The 23,890-nt window shown below is 52.2% G+C and overlaps 1 protein-coding gene across 5 annotated transcripts in view; it reads left to right on the forward strand.

Annotated features, from left to right (window-relative positions):
- Positions 1-23,890, forward strand: part of KAZN (kazrin, periplakin interacting protein) — a 1,219,269-nt gene that overhangs the window by 1,161,885 nt on the left and 33,494 nt on the right. For 3 of the 5 annotated variants that reach the window (XM_032758995.2, XM_032758993.2, XM_032758996.2), the window contains 3 exons: positions 2,657-2,787; positions 6,052-6,102; positions 8,013-8,136. In XM_032758995.2, the coding sequence (XP_032614886.2) occupies positions 2,657-2,787; positions 6,052-6,102; positions 8,013-8,136 (306 nt within the window). Of the gene's footprint in view, positions 1-2,656; positions 2,788-6,051; positions 6,103-8,012; positions 10,539-23,890 lie in introns of those variants that run through there. The other 2 variants (XM_032758997.2, XM_032758998.2) reach the window with 2 other exon arrangements.

Raw genomic sequence — 23,890 nt, forward strand, 5'->3', positions numbered from 1 at the left:
AGAGTCTTCCTCTCCCACTGAGTGGGACAGCAGCCCTCCCTTCACTGTCTGACCCAAGGTGGTGTGACTTTTTTGGGGTAAGGGTGGGCAGCTCTGGCCTTCAAAGCCTCGACTCAGAGGCGGAATAGCTTATAATAAAACTGCTCGGGGCCAGCGTCCTCGTCAGGCAGGAAAACTGAGACCTAGAGAAGGCCACCACTTGTTCAGAGTCTCACAGCCCAGCCATGCAGCCAGCTGTCCTGGCTTTGGGCCCAGCCCCAGGGCAGCAGGAGGGCAGAGGTACAATTTGAAGGCAGACAGGGCTTGGGCAGTTTCTGAATCACGTGAGGGCAGCAGACTCCTGGTCATCCTCGTCTGCCTCTTCAGGGCCTCTCCTCAATGGAGCTGGCTCTGGTCTGGGAAAGCCTGGACAGGCTGATGGATCTGCCCTCTGGGCCCTTCCTCCTCCATAGTATCTGTCTCACATACAACCATCTCCATGCATTTTATCAGACACCCCCTCCTCCAGGAAGCCTTCCGTACTCTCTCCCCTGTGTCCTCTATGCTCCTGTAAAGTTGTGTGCTCACCTGCGTCAGAGCACCTCTTACCCTGCCTCGGGTTTGCTGTTGATGCATTTGTCACATGACTCCTCTCACCTGTCCAGTGCCTGGCACTGTGGTAGGCACATCATACATGCGGCTACTCTCTGGGATTGGTACCACTGGCATCCATCCCCATGTTACACATAACAAACCTGGCTCAGAGGGGCCAGGGAGGATGCCCAAGGTCACACAGCCTGTAGGGTAAACTCACCCAGATTGGAACTGACTCCAAAGCCAGGGCTCCTTCAGCCACCCATCTTCTGTATTAGAGCATATGGCCATTGGTGGCAAGGACTGTGTTTTGCAGGAATGCAACCCCACCTGCTGGCATGCTGCCTGCACATAGTAGGTGCTTAGCCAGTCTTGTCAAACAAAAGGTGCTTTCTCCATCCAGTGCCAATGCCTGCAGACAGGAGAGCAACCTGCTGGGGACTTGGAAGGGCTTCTGAGCTGTGGCTTCTGATCTGGACCTTTCATTCAACCACTATTGATTGAGTACCTACTATGTGCCAGGCACCATGAGCTCTGGGATTCAACAGGATAAGACATCCAGGGTGCCCACCCTCACAGAGCAGATGTTGTCAGTGTTACAGATATAACATGTAAATATACTATTAAATAACAAGCAGGCCGGGTGCAGTGGCTCACGCATGTAATCCCAGCACTTTGGGAGGCTGAGGTGGGCAGATCACGAGGTCAGGAGTTCGAGACCAGCCTGGCCAACATAGTGAAACCCCGTCTTTACTAAAAATACAAAACTTCGCCGGACTTGGTGGTGCACACCTGTAATCCCGGCTACTCAGGAGGCTGAGGCAGGAGAATCGCTTGAACCCGGGAGGTGGAGGTTGTGGTGAGCAAAGAACACACCACTGCACTCCAGCCTGGGCAACAGAGCAAGACTCTGTCTCAAAAATAAATAAATAAATAAATAAATAACAAGCAGAACGATGACAGATTGTAATTAGCACAAGGAGAAAAATCAACAGAAAACAGGCACTTTTTTTTTGGTTTTTTTGAGAGATGGAGTCTTGCTGTGTTGCCCAGGCTGGTTTCGAGGTCCTGGGCTCAGGCAGTCCTCCCTCTTCGGCCTCCCAAAGTGCTGAGACTACAGGCGTGAGCCACCATGCCCAGCCAAAAACAAGCACTTTGATGAGAACTAACAAGACAGGGTAGGGAGAGCGGATTACTGGGGAAGGCCTCCTGGGACAGGCTGAGACCTGGAGGATGACAGTGCCCCTGATGGGCAACAGGAATGGCAGAGACCAAGGCAGGGGGACATGGCCTGTCTCAGGCAGTCAGAAGGCTAATGTGGCTCGAGCCGAGGCTGCTGGGGTAGGCAGGGCCGTGGCACATCAGGCCACCTCGGAGGCCAGGAGGAAGAGAGATGAGATGCTGTTGGCTCATGCTCTGGTGTGTAGAGTGAGTCAACGCGACCCACTGGGAGGCCGTGTGGTCTTCCAGGCGAGAGTCAGTGGTGGCAATGTGGTGAGAGAGAAGCAGGCAGATTTGGGGTGATGTTTTGGAGCTGCTGCTGCCGATTGGATGTGGGATATGGGAGAAAGAGAGAAAGTGGTGGTGGCCTTTAGGTTTCTCATTTGGGAAACCGATTTGGGGCAGTGGTTAGGATTGCACCAGGTCTAGGAATGTCCAGGTGGTGGGAGCATGTGAGCAGAGTCATGGAGTACTCAAGTATTAATGCATCACGGTGCTCCTTAGAAATGAATATATAAACATCAAGCACTTTCCTATATTGGACTTGGAAATGAGGAGACTTGAACTTGGAATGAGAAGACTTGAAAACTTCCACGTCTTCTCCTCATTCACGTTGGTGGAGGAGGGTTCATTGGATCCAGAGGCTATGGGAGGTTCTTCCCAGCAGCTGCTCTGTGGGAACGTGTGGAGCTGTGGAGTGGGCGGTGGGGGGGCGGTTGGAGAACCAGGCAAGTCTCTTCCCTTCTCTACACCTCAGTGTTCCCATCTGCAGAACAGGGGTGTTGGGCGGAATAACCGCCAAGGCAGCACAGGCGAGGACGTTCTCTCCATCCCTCACTCACCAGCTGTCCCTGCTTTCCAGCGGTCAGGGTGAGCCCCTGCCACTCCCGGCAGCCCTCTGTCATCTCCGACGCATCTGCCGCCGAAGGCGACCGGTCATCCACACCGAGCGACATCAACTCCCCTCGACACCGGACGCACTCCCTCTGCAACGTAAGGCCAGCAGCAGCGGGGCCTGGGCCCCTGGGCCCTGCCCAGAAACTGCAGGGGCGGGGGTGGCGGGGTGAAGCCATACTCGCTGTTTCCTCTCGTCCACCCAGGGAGCACTCTGGCGAATGCATTTCCTGTTCTGTTCTTTCCTTTTGCAAGAAGCGATGGATGTGGGGAGAAAAAGGAATGAGGCCCGTTTGCTCCTTGTGTCCGGGAGGGTGAGGAGAATCCAGAGGAAGCGGGCCTGGGTCGGCCGCAGGCGCAGCCTGGAACTCTGCCCCAGTGGGTCCTGTCTGGGACCGTGGGCTTCTCCTCCCACACATTACCTTCCAGAGCTCAGGGCCTCCCCAGCACCTCCTCATTAACCTTTAGAGCCAGCTCTCTATCCTGACCCAAGAGTCTTGGTATGAATTGCCTCTGGAGAGGCGTGTGAATATGGTCTAAGTTTGTTTCCTTTGCTTATTTCATCAAACACTTTTTGATTGCATACTGGGCACCAGCTCCCAGGAGGCAAAGGCCCTAGCTGCCTAGCTCTTGATGACTAGTGGGGCAGACAGATGGGCTCTGCAACAGTGAGGGAGTAAATGAAGGCGGGTCGAGCTTCTGAGGACAGTTGGAAGCCATATCGAGGCTCTAACATGAAATATTGGGGTCTGGGTGTGGGGACCACCTTGAATTTTTGTTCCATCACACAGTTGATAATGCAGAGGCTCCCCTCTGCCATATCCTGAAGACAGACATCATAGGGTTAGATCCTTAAATGCACGAGACGGCTTTTTCCAAAACTCAGTTAATGTCACTTTATTAACCAGCGAAATAAAAAAGAAACGAGGTGAGCACATTGGACAAAACCATTACTTGCCAATGACATGATTCTCTACCTGGAAAACTCAAGAGAATAACTTGAAAAGCTATTAGAACAAATAATAAGCATGTACCTAACAGTGCTGCTTGGAAATCAATGTGTAAAAATCAATCGCTTTCCTATAGATGAGTCATAATGATGGAATCATTTTTTTCAATCCACAATAACAATGAAAAGTGCTTATAAAAATAGCTAAGACTAAACTTCAGAGAAGCTGCCTCAGTCTGCTGAGGTGGGCGGCAGGGATCGCTGGCCCGGGGACCTTAGGTGGCCTCCTCAGAGTAGGAAGGTTATTTGCAGCCCGGGGCCCTGTGCAGGCCTGGGATCCTCTTTTTTATTGTTTTATTTTATTTATTTGTGTGTGTGTGTGTGTGATGGAGTTTCGCTCTTGGCACCCAGGCTGGAGTGCAGTGACGCGGTCTCAGCTCACTGCAACCTCCACCTTCCAGGCTCAAACAATTCTCCTGCCTCAGCCTCCCGAGCAGCTGGCATTACAGGTGCTTGCCACCACCCCCAGCTAATTTTTGTATTTTTAGTAGAGATGAGATTTCACCATGTTGGCCAGGCTGGTCTTGAACTCCTGACCTCAAGCGATCTGCCCACCTCAGCTTCCCAAAGTGCTGGGATTATAGGCATGAGCCACTGCACCTGGCAGGATTCTCTGTTTTATACTGGTGCTTTAAGGAAGCGGTATGTTCTTCTCTTGTCCCCAGGAGAGAATCCTAGTGACAAAGGCTATCTTGACTAACAGAACCAAGGCAAGGAAGGTGGTCCACTGGAGGGGTCTCTGACATCCATTCTCTCATTCTGAATGACCACTGTGGAGTTACACCTAGAGCCAGCAGTGTCCCTGCACTATTCTCATCCCAGTTGAGAATACCTTCCCCCCACGGCCATATTTTGTCTTCTCATGGTGGGCCCATGGGGACTCTGGCAGCAGAAACGCTGCTGGAAAAACCCCATTCTGCAGAAGGAGTTCTCCAAAGGCCTCTTGAATTGCACTTGACCCAGCCCTAGCCTTTTGCCCACCATAGCCTTGGCACATGCCTGCTGCCAGGAAATGGGTGCTTTGATAAGCCAGTTGTCTGCATACAGGCGTTTCAGTGAGCAGGCCCCATTCTCTTTACCCATAGATTTGGCAAAGATGTTCCTATCCAGAGTGGAACTATCTTAGCTGCCTTCGGAATGGAATCTGTTTGCAAACCTTGAGACTAAAGACTAAACTACCGTTCATTAAATTCCCTCACTTCCTCAACCCCTTTTATCCCCCCATCTCAACAGGTGTGCACACAGGTAAGCCAGGAAGAGCCCGAAAATAGCTACAGGTAACCCTTTTCCTTGGGCATCTGACCTCCACTGGCGAGAACAGTGCAGCCTGGACTAATGACTGCCTCATCCTCTCACACTCTGGCCACTGATTTAGAGCAGAAATAGGGACTCAGCATAGAGAAGTTGGAGAAGGTTGACGAACCGTGGCATTATGCTTGCAATTCCAGCAATAACCACCAGGAGTCTCCCTAGTAATGACTGTTTTGATCCAAAGGATCTGCGAGCTCCAGATAGGACCGACTGATTCTGGGATGTAGTGAAGGCTTTTGTACACCCGTAGGCTAGTAAGGGTTCCTTCCGCACCCACGTAAGGCAGGGCTGGCAACACAATGGAAATGTCCTACCTGCCCGTCCTAGGGACCTGTCTGAGGCTCCCTAGGAAAAAGGGAAGGAGTTCAGACCCCTCCTGGGGCAGCCCAAAGCTCAGGACCAAGTGTGCAGTTACCCTGGAGCTCCTGCCTGGAAGGAGCACTGTGCCAGGAGGAATCTGACAGCCCCCAATTCGAGTTGTAGCTCTGCATCTAATTAGCTCCATGGTAGTGGACTGTCTGCTGCCTCTCTTGATATCTGTGAATAGGGCTAACGAGTCCTGCCTGCCCCTGCACAAACTAAGAGATTCATTGTGTCGGCTGTGGGGGAAGCTAGAGGCTATGTGGTCTCCCAAATTCTTTATTTTGTGCTTTTTCTATAAAAGTACATTTCTAGAAAAGTACATTTCCTTATGAAAAGCACCAAGTCTAACCAAGCTCTAGCTCTAACTCAGAGGACTGATTGGGACAGGAACTTTGACGCCCTGGAATGGCTAATTTGTTGGTCAGAAGATGTTGGGGGTTGAGAGGCCAGACTGGGCAGGAGAGGACCCCAGGGCCTCTGGGGAAACTCCAGGCCCCATCAATAAGCCATCTGGGGGCATCTGCTTCAGGAGATGGGGGGTGGGCTCCCCACTGCAGAGGCAGGGTGGCCCCTGAGGGATGGCATCCTTCCACGGAAGGCCCCACACCACACGGGCTGTCTCTGCTTTCCTGTGTCACCTGTCTCTGCTGTTTCATCTTCCTCTTCTCCTCTGGCTATAGGGCGACAGTCCCGGCCCAGTTCAGAAGAACCTGCACAACCCTATTGTACAGGTAGGTGTGCCCTCCCTGGCCACTTGGACCCTCCCTCCACCCCACCTTGACTACGACTTCACCCTCTGTTCCCCTGAGCCCACATCCATGCCGCACACCCAAGGCGGAGAGGATTTATGCCACTTCCGCTGAGCCCACATCCATACTGCACACCCAAAGCGGAGAGGATTTATGCCACTTCCGGAGTCTCAGGTGGGCTGGGGCCTGAGCCAGGCTCAGCACCTGGGCCCGCCTGGCCCTGTGCCCTGCAGGGCTGTGGAGCTGCTGAGTGCACACATGTCCTCCGTCCTGATGCCCTGGCCATGGCTTACCCTGGCAGCCAGCTCTGTAAAATTCCCGTTATTATTGAAAAGCTCATAGCCCAGGCAGTGGGTTTTTTGTGCTGCTAGAAACTTGATTCATTTTTAACATTTTCAATATTCTGTCATCAGAGTGAGGAGGGGGCTGCAGGGAGGACAAACAACATGAATTTGAGGGTCTGTAGGGGTCTCTGAAGTCATCTTTCTAGTCCTGGGGTCCCCACCTGTGGGTCTGCACACCACCCACCTGCATCGGAGACCACCATGGAAGTGGTTCAAATGCAGATTCCTGGGCCATTTGCCCTAGAGATTCTGATCCACCAGGTACAGGGTGGGGCCTAGAATTCAGGAAATCCCTAAGTGTTTGGGGAACCATGAGTCTAGTCTAAGCCCCGATTATGCATGATGCCACCATATGTCTTTGTATGAAGCGCTTGGCAGTTTGCAAAACTCTCCTGCAGATACCACCCAGATGCCTGTAGTGTCCCTAACAGGAGGGCAGAGTAGACCTTACCACCACCACCACCACCACCACCATCTAATATTGTTTTCCCACGTCACAGACAAGAAAACGTCTCAGAGCAGCTGGGGTGCTTTCCAGGGTTCCACACGTAGAGTCATGATCGGAACTGGAACCCGCAGTGGCCATACTGCCTCCTGTCCAGGGCAAGTGCCGAGCCCTTGCCCTGGGCTGACGCAGGCTCCAGACTCCTCCGCGTTTTCCGGACTCTCCCAGGCCCCCTTGCCCACGTCACTGTGTGCTTAGTGCCCTGGCACAGCAGACAGGGCCTGTGGCCGCCCTTCCTCCCTATGGCCTCGCATCGTGGGCGTGACCACGGGCAGCGGCTGAGTGCGTGGACATCCCCCTACAAGCCCTCAACAAGCACCTGAAAGTTGTGGGCAAATTGAATTTAAACAATATTATTATAGTACAAATGACCACAGCTGCTCACTGTACTGAATGCCTGTGGCACACCAGACACCGTCCTTGGGGTCTTTTTCTTTTTTTTTTTTTTTTTTTTTTTTTTGAGACGGAGTCTCACTCTGTCGCCCAGACTGCAGTGCAGTGGCGCAATCCTGGCTCACCACAACCTCCGCCTCCCGAGTTCAAGTGATTCTCCTGCCTCAGCCTCTCAAATAGCTGGGATGACAGGTGCCTATCACCACATCCAGCTAATTTTGTATTTTTAGTAGAGATGGGGTTTCACCATGTTAGCCAGGCTGGTCTCGAACTCCCAACCCCAGGTGATCCACCCGCCTCGGCCTCCCAAAGTGCTGGGATTACAGGTGTGAGCCACCGTGCCTGGCCTGTTCTCAAGGTCTTTATCCTCTCTTTAGCAACATCCTCGTGGCAATCTGGGAAGGGTCTTACTGTTGTCCCTGAGAGGTTCTGTGACTGGTCCATGTTTGCTCAGTGAATGAGGGGCTGACCTTGGCATTCCAGCCCTGGAGGTGGCTTCTCAACCATCCCAGCCCGTCCCTGACCCCACTGGCTTAAAGCTCAGAGAGGCCTTCCCCGCCCCAGATCCCATGCACTGCAGTCTGCACCCCAGCTAAGCTTGGCTTTCTTCTTCTCGCCCACCCTCTGCCACGTGGCTCCTGACTCCTCAGTCACTAGAGGATCTTGAAGACCAAAAACGGAAAAAGAAGAAAGAGAAGATGGGATTCGGCTCCATCTCCCGCGTCTTCGCCAGAGGGAAGCAGCGGAAGTCCCTCGACCCCGGCCTCTTTGATGGTACCACCCCTGATTATTACATAGAGGAGGACGCGGACTGGTGATACGCGCTCCCCTGCGCCTGCTGCCCGCAGGCGTGTCTGTGCGTGTGGGCGTGCGTGCAAGCGAGCGTGGGTACGCGTGTGGCCGTGCGTGGGGTGCGTGTGCACGTGTGCACTGGCACACATGGGTGCTGGGTGTGGCCGAGCGCCTCTAACAAGTGAAAACACGAGTGTGAACCTCTCTCCCCTGCGTCGCCACCTCTGTAATTGATGTACATACCGCAAACCGTGTGTGAACCTGTCAACTCTCTGTCGTCTTTGGAGCGATACGGTTGTGTTGTTAATCTGGTTTATTATTTTTCTTCAGTGTTTGGTTTTTCGTTTTTTTCTTCTTTTTGTTTGGTTCGTCGGTTTGTTTTTGTTTTTGTTTTTTCCCCCTTTCTCCTCCCCTCCTCCTTTTTATGAAACTTGAAAACTTGAAGGACTGCTGTGTATTTGTAAATAACAAAACGATTGTGCACTCCATGCTTGTAAATGTCCCTCGTCCAAACCGCTACTCCTGGAGCCCGTGTGGCAGAGGGTGCGGTCTGTTTTTGATGTCCCCCCTCCCGCCCCCCTGGTGTGAACGTGTGGGACCAGACCCTGTCCTGGGGGTGCGCCCAAGTCACTTTAACCACAAAACGCCATCGTCGTCAGGGTAAGCTCCGCTCTCCACAAAGACTCGCGAGCCCGGCCGAGGGGCCTTGTCTTGGCTGGGTTTGTCAGAGGTCAAACGGGCTCTTTTAAACGGCCTACCAGCTTTTAAATTGCGTTGCCGTTTCTTTCTTTATGAAAAAAAAGAAAAAAAGAAAATTGTTTCGTTTAATTTATTTGCACAAATGCTGAAAACTTATTCTATCTAAATTATTACATAAATATTGGAACGTCTATTTTTCCATGGGGTGGGCGGGAGGTGGGTGTCTCTGTTGACTTGTCTGTTCTGTTACCATGCTGCTACCCAACTGTGCAAAGTAGTTTAGGGTGGCCAGAACCCAGGGACCATTGGATTTCAAAGCTTGCTTTTTCTGTTCTCTCTTCTCTCTCCCTCTCTCTCTGTCTCTCCCATTCTCCTGCCCATGCATGAAAGGATCCTCCACCTTCTTCCCACCCAGAGCTCCCTCCAGGCCTTTCTCTATATATTTATTTATCTGACGTACAGAACACGACCTCAGTGAGCAGAGTGCTGACAGTCATGTTCCCCTTCTTTGGGTCTGTCTTTTGAGAGAGGTTGAGTTCAGGGCAAGACAGGCTGCCGCACATCCAAGGGTACGACCAGTGGGATCCTGGCCTGAGTCTGTTCTCCGAGGGGCCTCCAGCAGCATCTGTTCCTCCCTGCAGCTGTGTCTTTCTTGTCCTGGGTTTAGGATGCAGGTGGGCCAGGCAGGTGTCATTAAGGGAGGCACTCACTTCAAAAGGAGGGCCACAGTGGGGACACAGAGTCCAGCACCTGAGCCCTCCACCCTCCCCATTCTGGTCGGTTCCATCGGCCGCACTTAGGATCTCCCAGGATCCCTTGGACTCTGTCCCCCAACTTGTCACGGCAGCCTGAGCCTACCCACCCCAGGAGACAAGGGCTGGCAGGAACATCTGCGTATATGGGGGGTGGCGTTGGCCCCAAAGAGGCTTCACCAGCAAAGGAACCGTGTGTATTTGAATGCTGGGGGACGGAGGACATGTGAGCTGTTCAGCTAGGTCTGCCCAAGGCCTAAAACTCAATTTCCTTTTTCGTTTGCTTCTGCTCATCCTTAACAACTAACAGCTCAACCCACACCTCTAGACAACAGTAGTCGTGCTTTCTGCTTACAGTGACATTTTCAGCTCTTAAAAAGAAGCAAGGAGATTTTCAAATGCTAGAGTGTCTCTATCAGAAGGCATAGGACATTGTGTCCAAAGTCTCAAGAACAAACAACGCTTTCCTTCTGACCTGGCCCAAAGGTCAGCAAAGAGCCAGCAGGCAGAGGCCCTCGTAAGGCCTTTTCTGTCCTCCTTTGACCAAACTGTTTAACCGAGCCTAGGGGTGAGGGGGAGCGACCCAAGCTGGCATCTTTCTCTACAGAGAGAGATTTTAGAAAATACTTTTCTTGCCCATGAATTTCCTTTTTGGTTGATTTTTATCATTTTCCCTTTACTTACAAGCAAATAAGATTGCAACCACTCCTGGTAATGATTTAGTAGTTCCTTTTCATTTCAGTTTTTGTAAATTAGGAGATAATTCTAAGAGTTACTAAAGGATGATTTATTTAAGAGAACTACGTCAAATAGCGAATGAGTTATGGGTAACATTAGATGAAAATAACCTTTCCCATGGGAAAGGTTTCTCGAAGGCATGGATGCAAATATAAAATATTAAAAAAAAATCTAAATAAAGCTTATTTTAAAATATTATTGAATTCTATGTTATTTGATTGCTTCTATTTGGCTCCGGGTGGGAGGCTGTGCCCCTCTGGGAGGCACAGGCTGGCATGACCTGCTCCTTGGACTTCCAGGGCTGGGTTCTGGGAGGGGGGATGGGAGGGGCCGAGGAAAGCTGGCTGGATTAGGGACCCTTGGAGGGGCCGAGCCGGGGTAGCCTCCCAGAAGCATCTCGCCTCTGCTGCCCTGACTGTAATTTGGAGGGCTGCCCTGTGGTCCAAACGCACCACCCCCCGCCTGGCACCCTGCATTGTGGAGCTTAGTGGCCCCAGTCAGCTTTCGTCTGCTTCCTTCTCCCCCTGAGCTCCTTCCAGAGGCCCCAAAGGAGCCTGTGCTTTGGGGCATGTTACTTCCCACAGACCTCAGTGGACCTCTGCATGTCCCACGATCCCACCCTCCCTGGAGGACCGAGAGGAGCTTCAGGGAGACAGAGAGGGAGCCACAGGCTTCCTTGATTGAAGCCAGAGTGAGCCAGGCTTTTCCTAGCCCCAAGAGAACCCCCCAGATATAAAACTCAGGCCTCCCCCAGCGAGACTCCACTGTATGTCCCAAGAAGAGGGTACCCGGGTTACCCCAAAGCCTGACATAGTACCCTCAACCTCTATCTCCCAGCTGAAAAAAAAGTTCTCCCCAGCAATAAGACTGATGGAGGACTGGCTTTTAAGTCCCCTCCCACCTCTGCAGGAAGAAAGCATAAAGCTGTGTAACACAGAGACCATGCTGGGGTGAAAATGAGCCCCCAGTGAGTGAGGATGCAAGTGGATATGGTAGGATTGGGAAGGCCAGGAAAGCCCTGGGTGATGAGGAACTTAGGGCCATCTACTCCAACAGTTCTCAGCCTGACCACACCTTAGGGAAAAAAAAATACTCATGCCAGGCTATATTCCTGGAATGGAAGTGTATTTAAATCTCCTCTGGTGATTCTAAAGGGTTGCCAGGATTAGAACCGCTGAGCTGATCTGAGGAGGGCAAGTGTGGCCACACGCATGCCCCTACTCCCCTCTTCCCTGGCTCCATGCAGACATCACGAATCAATTGAAGAGCCCTTCCTGCCCATCCCGAAGTGGCCTCTGATTTCTCACTTTACATAGCCTCAGATAGCCACAGCCAGTCAATCAGAGTTGGCATACAAGGATAAAGCCTTTTTGCCCTCTCAAAACTAACCCCATCTCTCATGCTGGACACATGGCAAGAACTTTGGCCCAGAGAGGAATGACTTGGCCAGCGTCCTAGCTATTGTGCCTCTCATCCTGGGACCTTCTCAAGAGCCAGGCCACACCTTATTGGGGTCTTTGTAGCTCCACTCAAAAGCCACCGTACCTCCTTTGTTAAAAGAATCTTCTCCAGGGAAGTTGAGACAGGAGAATGGCGTGAACCCGGGAGTTGGAGCTTGCAGTGAGCCGAGATTGCGCCACTGCACTCCAACCTGGGTGACAGAGCGAGACTCTGTCTCAAAAAAAAAAATAAATAAATACTTAAAAAAGAATCTTCTCCAGGACCTTGCTCCAAATGGTCCAACTTCAAATGGTACCTATTAGTCAGAAATTGGAGTAGGGCTGCCCAGGGCATCCAGGGCCAGCTGCACAGGTTGTGCACTGCATTACTCCAGAAGGTGCCGTTCTCCAGGCTACCATGTGAATGGTGTCCTGGTTTTTCAATACACAAGCTGTATGACTGTACTCAGTGGCCCGTCTGTGTGCTCCTCCTACCCACGTTGCAGGCTAAAACAGCTGTAACCAATAATAACAATAATAATAATCTCTAACATTGGTTAGGCATTTACCACAGGCCAGGGCCCATGCTGTGCACTTTACACATATTAACTCAGTTAACCCTCCCAACAGCCTGTCATTGATGAGAAAACAGAGGTTGAGTAACTCATCTGAGGTCATGGAGCCGGGAGACAACAGAACTGGGCCTCAAACTATGGAGTTTTTGGCTACAGAGTTTGTGCCCTGAACCACTCTACCATCTGAGCAGTGAGGGGCTGCCACCAAGCAGCTGGGCCTTCTCCCTGGGGGGCATCTTCAGTGCATCATCTGGGCCTGGTTTCAAGGCCCCTCGCCCACCGGTAGCCTCTGACAGACTTGCACTGCCTTAGTTTTGTGACTGAGTCTATTTCCATCAGCCTTTTCCCCGCAGGCCCAGAAAGCTCACCCCTAGAGAGGAATCAGCGGGGGAATCAGAGCAGAAACCGGCAGCTGTCCAGCATCAGCTCTCCCTTCCTCTTCCCGGCCAAGTCAGGAGCAGAATCACCTCCACTGGCCCTGCAGTCCAACCCCTGGCTGTACCAGAGCTGCAGATCCTGAGGGGTAGCGCAGCCCCCCACAGCTGGGGAGCTCTGTGGCACCCTTCCCCGCCACAGCATGAGCCTGCGGTCCAGGAGCTGCCCTGCACCTGTGACAGATGGTGTCGTGCCCACCACTCAACCTGGGCTCCTAGGGAACCCAGGCAGAGTGAGCCTGAACCGTGGGGGACATCGGTCGTTTGACAAAATGATTTTTAAAATACCTCTGGGCCAAAAATTAGCCGAGTGTGGTAGCACACGCCTGTAGTCCCAGCTACTCAGGAGGCTGAGGCTGGAGCATCCCTTGAGCTCGGGGTGTCGAGGCTGCAATGAGCCGAGATCGAGCCATTGCCCTCCAGCCTGGGTGACAGAGTGAGACCCTGTGTTATTTATAAATAAGTAAATAAAATATCTCTAGGTTTTTCCCCCAAAACTTGCATTTTCACAAAATGGACTTCCCAGAATCCCCAGATGGCTCCTAGGCTTTTTCCAGCTGGACTCCACTGGGCGGGGCAAAATATGCCCCGGTCCCTGGCCCCCACCTGTTCCCATTTTCCAGTGGTTACAGAACCTGCTGATAATGAAGAATCAATAGGGAACACGTATCAGCTTATTCTTTATAAAAGAGTATATTCATAATTCTGCATTACAAAATAATGCCCAAAACTTACAAATATCTTAGCAGTTTGTATGTTAGAAGTTATTTAAATATCAAAGTCATGGCATGTCACTAAATTGTCCCCCTGTGGGCAAATTGAGGGTATAAGTCTGGGATGGCAAATGGGATATGGCTATTTCTCTCTTGTTTTTCTTTTCTTTTTTTTTTTTTTGAGACAGAGTCTCACTCTGTCGCCCACGCTGGAGTGCAGTGGTGCGATCTCGGCTCACTGCAAACTTTGCCTCCTGGGTTCAAGCGATTCTCCCACCTCAGCCTCCCTAGTAGCTGGGACTACAAGCATGCATCACCACACCCGGCTACTTTTTGTAATTTTAGTAGAGACGGGGTTTTGCCATGTTGGCCAGGCTGATTTCGAACTCCTGACCTCAGGTGATCCACCCACCTCGGCCTCCCAAAGCGCTGGAATTACAGGTGTGAGTCACTGCACCCAGCCTGGGTATGGATATTTCATACCTGAACCACAGTTGCATGATGTCTCAAAGCCCCGTGGCTGGAAAATATGCAAATATGCAGCACAGTACTCTATAGGGCAACAAGCTGAATCCATGAGAAAATGATCCCAACAGGATTGATCCAGGAATAGCAGCAAGGGAAAATCTTGGCCTATTCATCCTGAAAATGGCAGGACCTCTGATGACCTAGCACGTGCCTTGGAGGGCCTTGTGACATTGCCAGGCTGTGTACAGAAACCATGCTTCTGAATCACAGAAAACACTGGCTGGTAGCTTGTTTGCATTTCTGAGTTTTAGGTTTTGAAAATTCCTTATTGCTTTCTTAACGATTACCAGTAAGTAGCTGTTAATTGCACCAATACAAGAGAATCTATAAAATTGCGTACCTTGCTTCCAGAATCCTCAACGGAAGATTTGCCTTTGGGAAGTCATTTGTGCCCCCATCCAGAGGACCCTTGCAGCCCACCAGTGGCTTCCGGGTCACACCTGGATAATCGCTCCCAGTTCTGGCCCCACATCTGATTCTAAGCCAGTTGTTTAACCTATGAACCTCAGTGTACTCATCTGTAAAATGGGTGTAATCACCCTCCCCTCCTCGTAGGTTCAGAAATGAGAACTGAATGTGTTTTTGGAGACTGAAAAGGGCTGGCCCCATGATTACTATTCTCTGTGATTTGTAACACATCTTGAGCCTGACAGTGACTCAAATCAAAACTTGTCCCTGGGGTAAAATCAGGGCATTGGGCTGTGTGTGTGAAGTTCCTCCAGCTGCCAGGGTCTGTGAGAACCAGCCCTCAGAGTGCAAATGCAGTTCCAGCACTGCTACAAAAGAGAATCTGGGCTGCTCTGCCTCAGAACAGGGAAGGTTTGAGTTATTTGCCCCTAGAATCCACCAGCTCTGACAGCATTCTGTCTTTCTGAGGTCTGAGTACAAACACGTAGATGCTGCTGTCAGAACCCAGGGCCAGCCTGGTCTGGAAGTCAAGGCTGCCTCACTTAAGCAGTATTTTCTTTGTGCCAAGCACTGTTCTAAGCTCTTTCCAGATACTCACTCATATAATCCTTCCAGCAGCTCTCCAAAATACATGTCATCCCCAGTTTACAGATGAACAAACCAAGGCACAGAGAGGTGAAGTTCTTGCCTGGAGTCACACACCCAGGAAGAGGTGGAACTGGGATTCACCTCTAGCAGTCTGGCTCCAGAGTCCATGTTCTTGGTAACTTTGCTGTGCAGTCTCAGGTCACCCACTGGCCCCAAGCTCCCTCTCAGGGCCTGCTGAGCAATAGAAAGCTTCAGAGAACATCAGAATGAAAGCCTCATTGGTAGGATGAGGCCGGGCACTGAGTAGGCCAGCTTTTTAGGATTCAACTCCTTAATCCAGAAGAGGAAGAGATTGGCAAAATATGCAGTTTGCAAACTGTGTTCCGTGGTACCCCGAGGGGGTTCCTCAGTAGTCCCTCAAGGGGTTGCCATAGCTGGTGAAAGAATCAGCAGGCAGGGCTCCAGCCCACCCTCAGCCAGTGGCTCTCCACTTACCTGTTACACACTGGACTTCCATGTACGAGTCCACGTGAAAGTTCCCATGGTAGAGTGAGTGAGAAGGAAAGAGGAAGAGAGGAGGTTTGAGAACCACGAGGAGATCAGTGGTTGTCAAACCTGACCTAGCCTTGGGTTTTAAAGATATCCATTCCCAGGCCCCATCCTGTAGCTACCAAACCAGAGGGTCTAAGGCCAAGGCCCTGGGAGCTGTGTGCGTATTGAACAAGCTCCCTGGGGTGGGCTCAGTCGCAGCAGGTGAACATAGGGCAGAGACTGAGGGTGGCAGCGTGGTGCCCGTGTGTTGGAGTGCAGACTCGCCAGGGCCATCACAAGGTAGGTTGAGGCCACCTTCCCGGGGCAACCCCAGGGTCCCCCCAGTAAGGGAGGAACCTTACCCAAGCCAGACCCCAAGCTGCCCCCCAGGCAACCTGCTGCCTGGGGCCTTGTTAGGCCCCGCTGAGCAGAGGGGACGGGCACTCTGGAGTATCTGACGCCACAGGCCAGCCTCGGAAGGCTGCAGCAGCACCCACAGTGCAGGCACAGAGAGGTTCCCCGAGTCTCTGAGAGATGCACAGCCAGGAAGTGGCAGAAGCAGGAGTCAATCCTGAGTGAGATATGAGTTCTGAGCCTGAGGTCCATCCGACTCCTCCTGACCTGTGTCCGACTGAGACTTCTGTCCAGTGGACCCGCCGGCATCAGTCTGGGGCCAGTAATATCCCATGGACACCAGACCATGAGCCCTAAATTGGGGGCAGGTCAGCCCATCTGCTGCACTCTGGGAGGTGATCTGACGTCGAGCTGCTATGGAGGGGCCTGCAGGCCTCTGCCCACCCCTGCCCCTGGGCTCCTGCGGAGGCCCAGTCTTCTTCACCCAGAAGCCCCATCACCCCCAGCCCAACACCTTCAGGGCCCCTGAGCCCAGCTCTGGACTCCCAGTGTTCAGCTTGGTCAAGGACTCACTGTGTGACCACAGGCAAGCTGGTCTCCCTCTCTGGGCCTTAGGCTGTCTCTAAAACAGACCAGGACAGTGGTTTTCCGCCTGTGGCCTGTGAAGTCTGAGAAGTCCCTGGATGTGCCGCAGAAGGCGGTCGGCAAGGGAGAGGCTGCAGCCACCATGTTGGAGGGTCCCTCCCTGCCATCCGCCTCCCTGCCCTTTAGCCCTAAACTCTAGTGTATTCGGCTTGTTGAAATAGGTCTGAATGATGGGTCTGCAGCATCTCTGCAGCTGAGAGGCAGTATGTGAGAAAACCAGGGGGCACATCGTCTCCAAGCTCCTCCAGGGATCTCTGGGCTGTGATCGGGAAGGGAGCGGGGCACCAGCCTGGTGGAAGAGTTAGTCCCCATGGATGCCCCTCAGCTTCCCTGCTTACCCCTCCTCCCTATCAGCGAGGGGCAGTATGAGCCCCTCCTTAACCCTAGTAGAACAGGAAATAGGAAAATGGGGCCCCTGACCCCCCTTCTGGAAGTCTATAAGACAAGGCCGTGAATGTTTCCCCCATGAACCACAGGACAACTGCATTGAGCAACACCTCCCCAGGTCACAGTGATTTACAGTTCACGACACTCTTTCACAGGGAGATGGGGGTCAGGGTTAAGAGATTACATCCTGGGCGAACTCCCTGGGTTTCAACCTCAGTCCTGACGCTTGTTACCTGGTAAGCTTAGGCAAGGGACTTCACCTGCTGCGCCTTCGTTTCTTCATGGGGACAATAGGGGTAAAGAGATACTAGGTCAAAGTGTTGCTGCAAGGATGAAATGGGCCAATATGTATACAAGGCTTAGCACAGGGTTCAATAAACCTTAGCCACCATGATGATGACCGTGACGATGATGATGGCAATGATAATCTCATTTCAGCCTCTCGCCAGCCCTGTGGGGTAGACAGGACAGGGCCCTTTGTACAGATGAGAAGACTGAGGCCCAGGTAAGTTCAGCAATTTGCCCAAGCTGTGGGGGCCAGCCCAGAGTAGGACCAGAGGAAGCAAGAGTGTGGGAGCTGGCCGGGCGCGGTGGCTCACGCTTGTAATCCCAGCACTTTGGGAGGCCGAGGCAGGCGGATCACGAGGTCAGGAGATCGAGACCATGGTGAAACCCCGTCTCTACTAAAAATACAAAAAAATTAGCCGGGTGTGGTGGCGGGCGCCTGTAGTCCCAGCTACTCGGAGAGGCTGAGGCAGGAGAATGGCGTGAACCCAGGAGGCGGAGCTTGCAGTGAGCCGAGAGCGCGCCACTGCACTCCAGCCTGGGCGACAGAGCGAGACTCCGTCTCAAAAAAAAAAAAGAGTGTGGGAGCTGAGAGGGGTGTCAGTGGTCTCTTGTCCACTCCCCTCATATTGCAGATGGGAGGGGGCTTGTCCACGGCCCAGCAGGGCATCAGTGTCTGAACTGGTTCTGGAACCCAGGGCTCCTGCCTCCCTGGCCAGTGCTTTGAGCTGCCTCCAACCACAAGACTCAACTAGGGGGAAAAAAGAATCCCTGGGTCAGTAAGTTTTGGAAACACTGCATCATATCTCCACACCTTATAGATCAGCACAACCCATTCACTTATTAAGGCTCTGACAAGTTCTGCAACGAAGGAAAATATTTTACCTTTACCCATCTAGTGTTTCCCAGACTTACGTGACCACAGAACCATACCTTTTACTCTCATTCAGTGGATCGCTGACTGGGAACTATTGGGAGAGATGACTTCTTCGGGCCCTTTAGCTCCACTATTCTGTGCTTTGAGGGTGCTGTCAGTGGTTCTGTGGTGATCTCTAAGCATGCCACCATTATTTAGCCATGAGAAGCCTCTGTGGCTCATATGAGATCCCTATGGGCCTCGAGAAGGGAGGTGACAGGCGCAAGACCAGGTGTAGTCCCAGCCCCTCTATCTCAGCATCCACTTTGCTGAGAAAGGACCCGAAGCAGTGCACAGCACGCACACGAGGCAGAAGAGCCCCACAGATTGGCTTGGAAATGCCGGTCCCAGCGTGTTCATTATTTTCCTGCAGTCCTAGGTCCTAGATATAGACAGACGGGCTGAGTCTGTTGGCACCGGGACCCAGGGGATGGGCATGTCCATGCTGCCAGGGTGTCTGGCCCCACCTGCCCTCCAGAGTGCCTCATCACCCTTTGGTGGCTCTGAGCTGCCTAATTGCTTTCCCTGGGACAGGCCAGAGATGTCAGAGTCACATCCAAATTGGCTCTGTGCTATACTAGGCCAGCTTCCTTCCTTATTAGGAGGCTGATGTCTGTGGAGGCGGTGTGGAGCCTGTGGCCAGGGCATGTGGACCAGGAGGGAAGGAAGCAGCCTCTGACAGCTGTCATTGTGGGCACCAGGGCTGTGGCGGCAAGGAGGAGACTTGAGACAAGCCAGAAGGACCTTGAGGGCCTGTCCCCAAATGGAGGGTTAGAGGTAACAGGCCCAGGTCACTGATGGCAGCTTGAGTGTGTGAGCCAATTCCAAATTCCTTGCGTTTCTTCACGTGTGTGCAAGAAACAAACTCATCTTAGTGGCAGCCTGAGCCCAGCAGCATTGATCGCCTCCTACAGGGAGGGGCTTAAGGAAAGGCCTGAGCTTCGGAGCTAGATCCTGAGGCTCAATCCCAGCATCGGCACATACCAGCTGTGCGACACCGAGTCCCTTTGACCCTCAGTTTCCCCCTCTTTGAAATGGAGATAAAACATATTGGCTGTTGCAAAGATAAAATAGTAAATGGAGAGACGCATCCAAGACATCCCAGCTGCTTCTTTCAGGGCTGCAGCGGCCCACGTGACAGAAAATCTCCGCTTCAGAGCAGGAACCCAGGCCCTGAGTCTGGGCTGTGCCTTCTGCACTCAATTGATTGGCTTTTCTGACCTCCACTTTTCTCATCTGTAAAATGGGCCCCTGGGAATCTTGAGTCCCCCTCTCTGGGGAGGATGCAGTGAGCTCATGCTTACTAGTTGTAAAGCACCAGGCAAACATTAGCCGTCACGACTGCACGGCCTCGTGGAGCAAGCTGGAATTACTGTCACCACCTGCTGTTTCAGATCAGCACCCACTGCAAACACATACTGGGGTGACAATGACAAGGACCCACCTTGTGGGCTCTCTCAGTTGCCAGCACTGGGCTGGACACTTACTGGCCTCATTTCAACTATGCCGCGAACTCAGAGGCCTGTGGGGACCCTGCAGATAGGCAGGTCAGTGACGTGGCCACGTGGGGCCAGCACGTGCTGCAGCAAAAGGAAGCAGCTCTGCTCACTCCAGCGAGGCTGCTCAGAGCAATGCCAGCCCAGTGTTTCCAGAGCTCCGGAACTTCTAGAGAAGCCAAAAATCTCACATAATACACCCCAATTCTTTCATATGGACAACTAATTTTTTTTAATTTAGTGTCCGTTGGGGGAAAATTTCCATGGCCCTAATTTGTCTCAGGGCCAACAGCTCTATCACCTCCAGTCTAGATTCTCTCTCTGTGGACACCTCGTGCTCTGACAGTCCCTGGTCTTCCCCTGCGTGTGGAGTCCCCGGGCCTGCCTGGCTGTAGGCGCCATCCCTATTCACCTCTATCCTCCACTAGAGGGCCCTCCTGTCCTCCACTCCCTGACGGCCAGGCAGCAGGGCTCCACGCTCGTTCCTCAACCCAGAGAAGTGTTCCCAAGGCTTAGAGTGTTTGGGGAGTGGCAGTGGAGAAGGGAAAAGCGGTCTTCGCTCAGCACTGCCCTCGGAGGCCTCGAGTCACTGCAGGAATCCTGAGCTCCGCCCCTCCTCCCCGAGGGCTACACAGGACCAGGTCAGCTGCTTGTAGTCACGTGACTCAGTTGTTTTTTTATGGTCACTACCGGAGTCTCTGGGACTCAGAGTTGGGGGTTGGGGGTTTCACCTTCAGGTGAAGATGTTGATGGGCCTGACAATAGGGTGACTCCGTAGTATCCCAGAAATCTCAGGAGGCTGCGCTATTATCAGCATGAAAAACAGCTGCAAGCCTCCCAGGGATGCGGACCGGGGCTCAGAATGAGGAATGGGGACAAAGACTGGCTTCATGGTGGGCAGGGGAGGTAGCAGGGGGTGTGAGGAAAGCTAATATGACTTGCTGACATCTACTAAGTGCTTACTGTGCCAGGCATGTGGTAGGAACTTGATGTACACTCATTAAGTCATTCAACAAACACTGACTGAATGCTTTCTATATGCCAGGCTTAGGGCTTAGGGCTGAGGATGCAGATGTGGATGATGAGATAAATTATCCTAACATCATCCTCACCAAAGTCACGTGAGGACTTTGGTGAGGAAACTAGGGCTGAGAGAGGTAACATACATAGCCCAAAGAGACAAAATAAGTGATGTGCTGGACGCGGTGGTTCATGCCTGTAATCCCAGCACTTAAGGAGGCCAAGGTGGGCAGATCGCTTGAGGTCGGGAGTTCGAGACCAGCCTGGCCAATCCCACCTCTACTAAAAATACAAAAATTAGCTGGGCATGGTGGTGCGTGCCTGTAATCACAGCTACTCGGAGGGCTAAGGCAGGAGAATCGCTTGTACCTAGGAGGCAGATGTTGCAGTGAGCCGAGATCGTGCCACTGTACTCCAGCCTGGGCAACACAGCGAGACTCCGTCTCGAAAAAAATAAAAAATAAAGTGATGGAACAAGGCCAAGAATTGGGGTCCAACAGACTGCACGACACCACTTTTCAGGCAGATATGATTAAAGCTGATTAAACTGTGAGCTGTTAGAATAAGGCTTTGTTCTCTAATTTCCAGAATTCAAGGGCTAGAGGGAGGCAGACAAGGCAGGGAGCAGGGATCACAATTAAAGGTTATCTACAAAGGGAGAGAAGATTAATTCACAAAATGGGAAGAAACCTCCTAGGATCCTTTGCCCCATGCCGTGGCTCTGGCTGAACATATTAACAGATTCTAGAAGGGCATCGGTCTGCAGCGCACATGCTCTTCCTCTCAGCTGCCGCTACAGGACCGCCAGTTAGAATGTTTCATGACGCATGATTGGAAAAGCCAAAACTGGTGCCAATGTTCCCCTTGCCATTCTCCTATAGGTGTCTAAGTTGTAAGAATCCCCTCACCACAGACCTCACCAAAGCTGTCTTCGTTTTGAAGGAAATTAAATCAATGCTGCTCATAAATGTGTTTGCTGTTCCTAAACTGGCTTTTGTGCAGTACATAGTGAAAGCCGCTCATCACTGGCTTAGGAAATTCCCAGGAGGCAGTGGCAAAGCCTTTTGAGGAGGTCAGAGGTGGGACAATTTGCATGTATCATGCAAGATAATCACATAGAAGACAGCACCTCCAATCGCCTCACCCTGGGCTAGGGGCTTGGCATCTGGCTCAGTGGTGAGTTCCTGTCCAGGTGTGCAAATGGGCAAGGATTCACCAGGCAGGGTCTCCCAGGCGTCACAATGCACAGGGTCTATAGGCGCCTGCGGAAGAGGCTCAGCTGAGACAGAAAGAACCTAGGTTGTCTGGAGGCCCAAGGAGGAACTGCTTGCCAGGGAGGGGGCTCATTCAAGCCAAAGAGGCAAAATTGGTGAAAATCTAGCTAGGGAGTTAATTAATCCAGTTAATTAATTATTAAAGTAATAACTAGTCATCAAATTGTGGACACAAGATGAAGGACCTTTTGTCACAATTCAATCCTGTTGGTTTATTATTTTTTCTTAGTGAAACCCAACATAATTTCAGCTATTTTACTAAACAATATGAAAGTGGGGTTGGGGCACAGCTGATTTCCTCAAATCCACAGCCATCCATCGTCCCCAGCTTTGCCTCCAAGAGCTGTACAGATGCACACGTGCCTGGCCTCTGCATGGGTGCATGGAGAAGGATGGTCTTCTTGCCCTGGCCCCCTGTGTCAAGATCCCCCCCTTACTTCTCATGGGATCCACCTTTCAGGGCTGCCCACTGGCAGAGAAGCCTGCCAGGGAAACATGTCAGAAAAGAGGAGTCATTGTGGGGCTTGCCCAAGGAGGCCAGCAGCTGGGGAAAGATGGGCTTCGGCTGCAGTTGCAATTGAGACTATAAGAAGGACTTCCCAAATGTGGGTGCTGCTGCAGCAGTGGAACAGGTTAGCAAGGAAGAAAGAGGAAAGCTTTTGATGTGTAGATACGTATGTAAAAGCATAAAGTTGTTGTCATTGGATAACTATGTGTTTGTCTTCCCTGGACCTCTTAGCAGCTTCCTCCTAAGTGCATGAACTTAGAGAATACTTGTCAAGTATCTGCCTAGGAATTGAGTGCAGAGCAGCGGGGACTCTGGCCATCTCCGAGATCTCAATTCCCTGACCCTCTGGAAAATTTTCAGAGTGTGGGAGGAGGGACTGAAGGAGGAGAATGTCCTCCGAGGTTGGGAGCAGGGTGGCTGGTGGTGGGACAAAGCACAGGTCTAGGACTTTGCAAGATGGTGGCACCAAAATAAGGGGGCGCCCATGTGATTTTTTTTTAAAGCATAAAGCAGTTATTGTTGGTAAAAGCAGTGCTCTGCTGGACTTTTCTATTTACTTTATGATGTCGTAAATAGGGACACATTGGTGTGGGAAGTACCACCAGTGTTTTAGCCCAGGGCCTCCCAAGGGCGAGCCTGGCCCTGGGGTCAGGGGTGGTGCAGGTTGGTGGCAGGGCCCCTGCCACCTTGCTGCCCACCCGGGGTCCTGCCGTCAGCCCCCAGCAGCTACAGTCGTGAGTGACTGATAGGCTCTCCTCCTGATGCTCTGCACACCCACGCTGTCCCTGGTCCTGTGGGCTACCACAGAGGCCTTTCACCCATTTCATATGTATTTCATGGGGCTTGGGACTGAGGGGTCAGCAAAGCATCTACATCCAACAGGGCAGCCATGATCGGGCCATAAAAAGTTGTTTTTTCACATTACCATGAAGTGTTTAAAAAATGAGAATTCAGCTTTTGGAGCTACAGGTGCTGATGGAGGCTCCCCTGCCACTTCCCAAGGGCAGGGAATTTTGACCGTAGTTGGCTGCCTGAACAGAGCTGGGCTGGGCTGAGAACGGAGGCCCCGGGGTGGAAGGGGGTAGGGCCCTCTCTGTGCCTTAGGGCAGGCTGGGGATGCTGGGAGCAGCCACACTCCATGCTCCCCAGCAGCTTGTGGATGGAGGCCAGGGATGCTGCTACACGTCCTGCGATGCACTAGACAGCCCAATAACAAAGAAATCTGGCCCCAAATGCCAAGAGTGCCAAAGTTCAGAGGCCTTGCCGTAGGCAGAGGGACAAGAGAATGGTAGCATCTACTGCATAAGAGGGGCCATAGGTGACCGTGCTGTGGCTGGAAGAGGTGTAGACGAGGTGAGGTTGGCAGAAGATGAGACCACAGAGGAAGGCCTGCTCCCTCCCTCCCTCTGTTCCTCCCTTCCTGTCTGCCTTCTTTTACTCAATACT

This window comes from Hylobates moloch, unplaced genomic scaffold, assembly GCF_009828535.3.
Source record: "Hylobates moloch isolate HMO894 unplaced genomic scaffold, HMol_V3 SCAFFOLD_9, whole genome shotgun sequence".
Taxonomy (NCBI): Eukaryota; Metazoa; Chordata; class Mammalia; order Primates; family Hylobatidae; genus Hylobates; species Hylobates moloch.